The sequence below is a fragment of the Lepus europaeus genome, chromosome 23, assembly GCF_033115175.1.
Source record: "Lepus europaeus isolate LE1 chromosome 23, mLepTim1.pri, whole genome shotgun sequence".
In the NCBI taxonomy this organism is placed as follows: Eukaryota; Metazoa; Chordata; class Mammalia; order Lagomorpha; family Leporidae; genus Lepus; species Lepus europaeus.
The window spans coordinates 29,374,857-29,382,881 of NC_084849.1; the positions used below are offsets into that span (position 1 = coordinate 29,374,857).

Here is an 8,025-nt window from a genome sequence, read left to right on the forward strand (position 1 = left end):
TCTCTCTCTAATTCTGACTTTCAAATAAATTAAAAAAAAAAATGTATCAAGATCAGAGGGGAAGGAACAAAATCATCTGTTTTTGTAAGCAATGCAATTGCATAGGAAATCCTAGAGAATCCACAAGAAAATTACTAGAACTAATACGTGTGTGTGTTAGTAAGGTCTCCAAGTGTAAGATAAATATGCACAAATTCATTGTGTGTGTATGCATCATCTTCAACAGTTGGAGATTGAAGAAAATATTTTAAAGATTTATTTATTTACTTGAAAGTCAGAGTTACCCAGAGAGAGAAGGAGAGAGAGGGGGAGAGAGAGAGAGAGGGAGAGAGAGAGAGAGAGAGAGAGAGAGAGGCCTTCCATCCTCTGGTTCACTCTCCAGATGGCTGCAACGGCCAGAGCTGCGCTGATCTGAAGCCAGGAGCCAGGAGCTTCTTCCAGGTCTCCCATGCGGGTGCAGGGGCCCAAGGACTTGAGCCATCTTCTACTGCTTTCTCAGGCCACAGCAGAGAGCTGGGTAGGAAGTGGAGCAGCCGGGACTCGAAACAGCACCCATATGGGATGCTAGCACTGCAGGTGGTGGCTTTACCTACTACGCCACAGCACTGGCCCTGGAAATTGAACATTTTAATAAAAGTATCATTTACAAAAATACTCAAAACTACAAAATATTTAGTTATTAGTTTTGTTTGTTTTTGAATTTACTTGAAGAGACAGAAATCTGCTATCTGCTGGTTTGCTCATCAGATGCCTGCAATAGCCAGGGCTGGGCCAGGCTGAAGCCAGGAGCCCAGAACTCGGTCTAGGTCTCCCACATGGGTGGGGGTGACTCAGGTACTTGAGCCCTCACCCGCTGCCTCCCTGAGTACGTGCTGACAGGTTGCTGGGATCGGGAGCAGAGCTGGGACTTGAACCCCAGGGACTTTGATGTGGAATGTGGGTGTCCCAAGAGGCATCTTCACCGGTGCGCCAGACACCCTCCTGGGAACGTCAGCTCTTTGAAAGATACTAAGGCAACGAAAAGCCACTGCCTGGAGAAAATACATATTTGCAAAACACAGATCAGATAAATGGCTTGTATTGAGAATATAGAAAGAATCCTGGGTAGCGGTGCTCGTGTCGGAGGTCAAGGCCTTGACCTCTGGTCCCTGCTGACCTGATGCACCCACCCCCCGATGGATTTTGCAGTGTTGACAGAAGGACCAAGCTCAGTGGCTCTGTGGGCTCCTTGTTGCTGGGGCTCCTCGCACGCAGGCATGAGGTCAAGGGTCAGGCGAGGTGGACTTCTGGGCACCTGCAGTTCCAGCATCACCTAGTGCCGCAGGACGTGTGACCCGCAGGACGTGTGAGACTGCACTGCCAGAGCAGCCCTGCCGCAGTGTTGTGGGCCCCCAGGACCCTGGGCTGACCTCTGGCTCCTGGGACAGGCTCTGTGCCTTACAGCTGACCGCAGGCGGCTTGGTCCCACGACATGCTGTTTTCTAGTCTCCATCAAGTAGGGGCTATCAGGACCTTGATCTTGATTTTCACCTTGTTCTTGGGCTTAGTTTATTTTATTTTATTTTTAGAAACTTAATTAACTTTAAAGAAGCCCCCAAGAATGATACATCTTTTGCAAGCACTTAGATGTAACTATAACTTAGGAGACATAAGAATATCCTCCACATAATATATTAGGAGAAAGTAAGTCCTTGAGAGCAAGTTTTATCATTAATTAAGGAAGCACCTAAGAAAGCAGGGAATGGAGTTGGATACTTAGGCACAGCTAAAACTTACGAGACATAAGAATATCTTCCACCTAATACACTAAAATGAAATAAACCTTTGAGACCAAGTTTTACCGCTGTTTCCTAATGCAACTCTTTGAGGGAAGTTAGTGCACAGTGACTCCTGTTGTTAATCTAACAATTAACACTCTTATGTATGACATAAGCGATGACCCGAGGCTCTTGACATGAGCTGCCTAGGCTGTGGAAGCCTTTTGAATCCACAAACTGTCAGTGTTTAGACAAGGCCATAAGCAGAGAAAAGTACCTCCTTCTTTGGTGACCGCTTCTTTCCACTGGGTCTCACCCACAGAGGCCCTCCAAGTGGGACCTATCCGCCACAGAGTCTCGGCTTTTTATGTTGGGCTTATTTTGGTCATCACGGTGGGGATTAGGAGCATCTTGCGATCTCTGAGCTGGGCAGCAGTTAACAGGCTGGGGCCCTGGCCTCCTGGGCTGATGGACTCCCCCACAGACCGGGATGGAGTGTTTCCTTGAGTGTGCAGGAGGGACCAGAGGTGGCAAGAAAAGCTGCCAGTTGAGGGGTGGACGTGACCTTGCACATGTCCACTTCACAGTGTTGTCAGAAGCAGGTGCAGCTTTTCAAGGTGCTTTCTGCCCCTCTGGGAGGAAGGCACGGGTGGACTGTGGTCACCTGTGGCAGGTAGAGTGGCCTGGGCCCAGGGAGTCCTGCCCCTTCCGTGTGGGTCCTGAATGGTCTCCCGGGGCTGACTGTTGGGGACCTGCCTGTCGAGGCTGGCAGAGATGGCAGTGGCCCGCCCTTGCTGTTTCTGGAGCTCAGCCGGACCTGCCCGCTTGGGGTCTTCTTGCTTCCAGGAGCGAGCTGGCCACTGCTGCTTCAGAAGCGTCTGTGGCCTCCACTGTCTACGTGGCAGGCAGGTACTCCTGGTGCCGGTTCCTGACCCGAGTTGCCATGCATTGTGGGCACTTGGCCAGAAGTTCTCCTCCCTCGCACCTGCTGCCACTCACACCCTTGCTCTCCTCCATTCAGCAGCTCCTAGGGAGCCCCAACCCCTGTGTTCCTGGGCAGGGCCTCCACCTTGTCTTAGACCAGATGTGTGTTGGGCAGCATCCCTGGCCTCCACCTGCTCCGTGCTCATGCACCCCTAAGTGGTGATCCCAGAAGAATGGGAGGTCAGAAGCCCGGGAGGGGCTGGGGAGGCACCTCAGCTGCTCCCCCGCCTCCTCACCCCCACTCCGGAAATGGATAGGACCAGAGCCATGCAGCCTCCCCTTGGCCCTGTCATTTCCTGGGGCAGTTGGGCCCCATCACTGAGTATGATGCTCTTGCACACCTGTGTGGGCTCGGGCAGGCTGATGTCTGGCCCCCTTGAGCAAGGAGGGGGCAGGCGGTGGCCTGTGCACAGCAGGGCACCCGGGGCAGGTGGCCCTGCAGGCTTCGTGCCCGCTGGCTGCACCTGTGCTCTCAGAGCTACGTGGACGCCCGTCCAGGGACAACACCGCACCGCACCCCCAGCTCAGTGGCAGTCAGGGTGTCCATCTGCATGCAGCGGCTGCTCGGGCTCTAGAGCCAGGATGACCAGGGCAAGGGGAGGCAGCCGCCCTGTCTGAGCAGGCGGAGGGCAGCCCCACAGGTGGCCGTGGCGTGGAACGTTGCTGCGGACCTGTGATTGGCTTTTCTGCTTCGGGTGCTGTACAGCAGTCCTGGTGTTTGAGCGGCTCCCATTCCCTGTGTAAGGAGTCTGGAAAACGATTGTGCCCGGTCTACATCCTCGGCCTGGGGGGAGGCTGTGGCCTCGCCCGGCCAGGCGCATTGGTGGTGGCGGGGAGGGCCAGGCACTCCTTCGCTAGAGCACGGCTCCCCTTCCTCTCCACTCACAGATGGCAACAGCCTGTTCGACTCCATGGCCAGTGGGATGCGCCTGGTTGTCAGTTGCATTTCCTCCTTCCTCATCCTCTCGCTGCTGCTTTTCATGGTCCACCGGCTGCGCCAGCGGCGCCGGGAGCGCATTGAGTCCCTGATCGGAGCAAACCGTGAGTGCCAGTGCGCCTTCCCTGACGGCTGAGCCGTGAGGGTGGGCCACCCGCCAGAGACACTGGGGGCCGATGGGCGGCTCAGAGAGCATGGCGGCCTCGCCGGCCTGTGCTGCTCAGCCGTGCCCAGTAAAGATAGCGGGGTCACCTGTGTCTGTGGCTGACCCTGTCCTGGTACGGGGCATCAGGTCGGGCTCGAAGGCTCAGTCTCCCTGGGGCCCTGGCTCCTCTGGGCCACGGCTGTTCTTCTGACCCTGCTCGTCCATTCTCCCTGAGCCATAAGGGGACCAGGGACTCACGGCCTCTGTGGGCCAAGCCCCCAAAACACGGTGCCTGGCGGCTGCTCCTGCAGGCTGAACGTGGCCTTGCAGGGTAGGGGGAGGGCTCGGGGGCCGGGCGGCCACCTCCAGGTACCAGAATGTCCCTGTCTCTCGGCCTCAGTACACCACTTCAACCTCGGCCGGAGGATCCCCGGGTTTGATTATGGCCCCGACGGGCTCGGCACGGGCCTCACCCCGCTGCACCTCTCCGACGACGGCGAAGGCGGCACGTTCCACTTCCACGACCCTCCGCCTCCCTACACGGCTTACAAGTACCCGGACATCGACCAGCCCGATGACCCGCCGCCGCCCTACGAGGCTTCCATCAACCCGGACAGCGTGTTCTACGACCCTGCAGGTGCCCCCCGCCCCGCCAGGGAGGGATGCCATGGCCGCACAGGGCGCCCAGCACCCCTGCCTCTCTGGGCCTGCTGCGCTCCTCTCTCATGTGCTTCTAAGGCTTCTTCCAGAGTTGCCTGGGCACAGGTCGCCTGCCCTGGGCACCTCTGGGGGATCTGTGCAGAGGGCTCTGGGGAGGCCTGGGGAGCCCCCCTCCCTCCACCTCCTCACGGGGCTGTGTGGCTGGGAGAGGGTGTCAGCCCCTGCACATCTGCTCCTGTGGCCGGGCGCTGACCCTGTGGACCTTCCTGGTGCCCCATGCCTGTTCACACAGACCCTGTGTGGCCGGCCAGGAGCAGCGCCATACACGCTTAGGGTCAGGTCTGAGGGGGCCGCCTGGGGCCTGCTCACCACCCCCAGACGAGAGGAGGGAGCGCTGGGCAGGAGGTGTCCCCGGTTGTGCCGGCTGCAGCCAGGCCTGCGCCCCTGACCCCGCCTTCTCCCGCAGATGACGATGCCTTCGAGCCTGTGGAGGCCGCCCCGCCCACCCCAGGGGACATCGGCAGTGACGGTGCAGCGCCTCGGCTCCTGGAGCAGCCGCCGCCCCCGCTGGGGGCCCCCCTAGCAGACTTGGAGGGCTCTGTCGACAGCAGCAGTGCCCTGCTGGTGCCCCCTGACCCCGCCCAGGGTGGGAGCACACCAGCCTCCGAGGCACCGCCAGGAGGTGGCCACCACAGCCGCGGCTCCCTCAATACCATGGTATAGACAGCCTGGCCTGTGGCCCCCGTGGGCTGGGGGCACCTGTTTGCTATGACGCTGGCCCCTGCGGGGGACTTGGAGGGCCCTGCTCCGCTGCCACGCACCCTGGCAGGCGAGTGCGTGTGTGCGTAGACCAGGACCAGCCTCCCTCCGAGAGAGGAACGAGCACCTGCACTGAGTCCCCTCGAGAGCTTCAAACACATGCGTTGCTTTGGGTCACTGTCTCTTAGTGGCAGAAGCATGACAAGGTGGCTTCAGACCCCAGGTGTCAGAGGTAGGGAACCAAGAAGGCACTGACGGCGGCTGTGGCCAACCTGAGCTCATCTCTGGGGGGCTCGCTGGTTACAGCTCGCCATCCCTGGAAACCTGCCCGCTGGCTGCCCCCCATCCAGCGCCTGGGGTAGGCAGGGCATGGGTGTGGCACTGGCACCTGCCAGGGCTGGGCAGGGAGGGGCTGCCTCCGGGGAAACACCTGGAGGTGGCTGCTGTGGACGCCAAGGGACTGGTGGTGCAGAGAGGAGGGGGCAGCTCGGCCAAGCCAGCTCCAGGGTGGGACGCCCAAGCCCAGCCCACGGCCTCTCGCTGACATCGCACTGCATGGCTCCCCAGGCTGCGGAGCTGACTGGGGCCCCAGACCCCCACTGGGGGTGCTCTGGAGCCTCGGGTCCCCGCCTCCTGTTACTCTTGCCCCTCCCCACCCTGCCATCTTGTTTGTGCCATGAAGGGTGTCTCCCAGCGGGGAGGGTGTGCGTGGCTGACGCGAACACCCTGGGCTGTGCCCGCCTCCTGAAAGCTCCCTTCCTGCCCCGCCAGCGCTGGAGCCTGTGCCGCACGCACCCCTCCCCGCCCCTCGGCAGCTCCGGGTGCTGCCGCGTGCCCCGGGCGTGGCCTTGTGGCCTGACACAGACCTTTATTTAGCATTTCTGAGGTTTGGAGATGAAGCGGGTTCTGTGCGATTTTTAGCACATCCATTTATCTTTTCTACGTTGACTGTCTGGATCGTGTGTGCGTGTGTGCGTGTGTGTGTGTGTGGCCACGTGTTTGCAGGTGGGAGTGGTACGCAGGGATTGGGGTGTGGAGGGGGCCGTGTTCCGCTTGTGAATAGTGATGGCGAGGAGCAGCCTTGCGGCCCCTCCACGCACTGCCCCTCTGGCACACGCTCACACTCTGGCTGGAAACCCATTTCTGCCTGTGTAGAAGGCCTGACCTTTCCCGAGCCGACCGGCGGTGTGGGTTTGGTCACTGAACTGACGGTTGCTGGCAGCCCCTCGGGGGGGCTGCTGCCCCCTGGAGAATCGCCCTGGCCACAGGGTGCCACAGTGGCTGCTGAGGACGTGCGAGGACATGTGCCGTGCCCCCAGCCTGTGCTGGGTGCAGGGTGGCGGCCCACGAGGGTCTTCCTGGTGCCAGAGACCACCCCAGCGCAGCCGCAGGGGCGCCTGCCCTCAGAGCACAGGCCAGGCGACCGGCACGAGGGTGTGGCCCAGGGGAGCTTCCCTGGGGACAGAAGGACATTGGCACGTCAGGCGTGTGTGGCGGGGAGCAGAGCCGGCGTGGGGGCTGCGGAGGGGGTGCTTGCTCAGGACGGGTCAGGGGTCCTGTCCGAGGGGCGTCTGGGGGCTCCCTTTCCCTCATCAGGCCTCACGGCCGTCCCGGGACCTGGCACCCTGGTCAGCCCCTGGCCTGCCTGCAGGCTGACGGAACTCGGTGGGCGGGAGACGCGGCTTCCTGGGAGAGGCGCTCCCCACGCGCCCCAGGCCGCCTTGCCACTGGCCGGCTGACCTGCCTTGCGGAGGTGGGATTTGATACTGTACATCGTCTCAAATGCCTGTTTTTATGTTTTTCCTTTCACTAAGGGTTTTAGTTTGGGTTATTTTATTTTGTTTTTTGGTTGGGTTGGCACTAATCCTTTTCTTAAAATGCTGTGAGAACCATTACATCCAAATGCCAAATAAACTTGTGTTCTGGAAGAGTGCGTGCAGTTCCCGGCATGAGCTCATCCCCAGAGCTGCTGGAGCCCGAGGTTGGGTGGCTGGGGCACCCACCTTCCACCTTGGCTTGCCTTGCAGCCCACAGCAGGCATCTGACAGACCCCCCCCCCGCCCCCGCGCCCGCCCGCCCAGGCAGTTAAGCTCTGAGCGTCAGATTGGGTATGTGTGTCTGTGGGACCCATACCCTGCCCGAGGTATTGGCTGCTCGGCTGGTGTCGCACAGATGGCAAAGGCTGCCTGCCACCTTCAGTTTATCAAGCCTGGGCATCCTGCTGCCCAGCAGGGGGTGCGGCTGTGCCCAGAGATGCCCCCTGCAGCGCGCATGACAGCCCTCGGAACACCATGTGGTCGTCGCCAGTAGGGCGAACTGGAAACTCCCTCTGCCTTCCTTGATGGTCTGAGAGCCTGGCCAGGGCCTGTTGAACCCTGAGCTGCACACCTGGCCGCGGCCCCTGGCCTACGCCCAGACCAGAAGGGCTGAGGACTGGGACCCCCTCCCCCGTCACGTCCTCCAACCGTGGCCTTTACAGTAACAGGGGGTGCCTTCCGTCTTCCCTTCCTGTCCCTGACCCAGCCTCTGGCCAGCGGCAAGCTGCCAGTACAGGAGTCGCCGCCTGGGGGCGCTCCAGGCCTACTGAGGGGAGCTCTACTGCGGGGCAGTCGAGGGCAGCATCAGCAAAGGAGCTGGGCAGCCCCGGGGTGGGGGGCTCCCACCCCCCTTATTCCTGAAGATGTGTGCTGAGGCAGGGCGGTTCTGGGCGTTCCCGCCTGTCCATCTCTCCCTGACCTGAGCCGTCTGCCTGACGACTTCAGGCGGTGGCTCAGTTTGACCGT

The 8,025-nt window shown here is 60.4% G+C and overlaps 1 protein-coding gene across 3 annotated transcripts in view; it reads left to right on the forward strand.

Moving 5' to 3' along the window:
• The window catches only part of DGCR2 (DiGeorge syndrome critical region gene 2), an 81,399-nt gene extending 74,225 nt beyond the window's left edge, over positions 1 to 7,174 (forward strand). For all 3 annotated transcript variants that reach the window (XM_062182265.1, XM_062182266.1, XM_062182267.1), the window contains 3 exons: positions 3,630 to 3,782; positions 4,224 to 4,460; positions 4,950 to 7,174. In XM_062182265.1, the coding sequence (XP_062038249.1) occupies positions 3,630 to 3,782; positions 4,224 to 4,460; positions 4,950 to 5,206 (647 nt within the window). In that variant the 3' untranslated portion in view covers positions 5,207 to 7,174. The remainder of the gene's footprint in view (positions 1 to 3,629; positions 3,783 to 4,223; positions 4,461 to 4,949) is intronic.
• Positions 7,175 to 8,025: the final 851 nt, after the last annotated feature.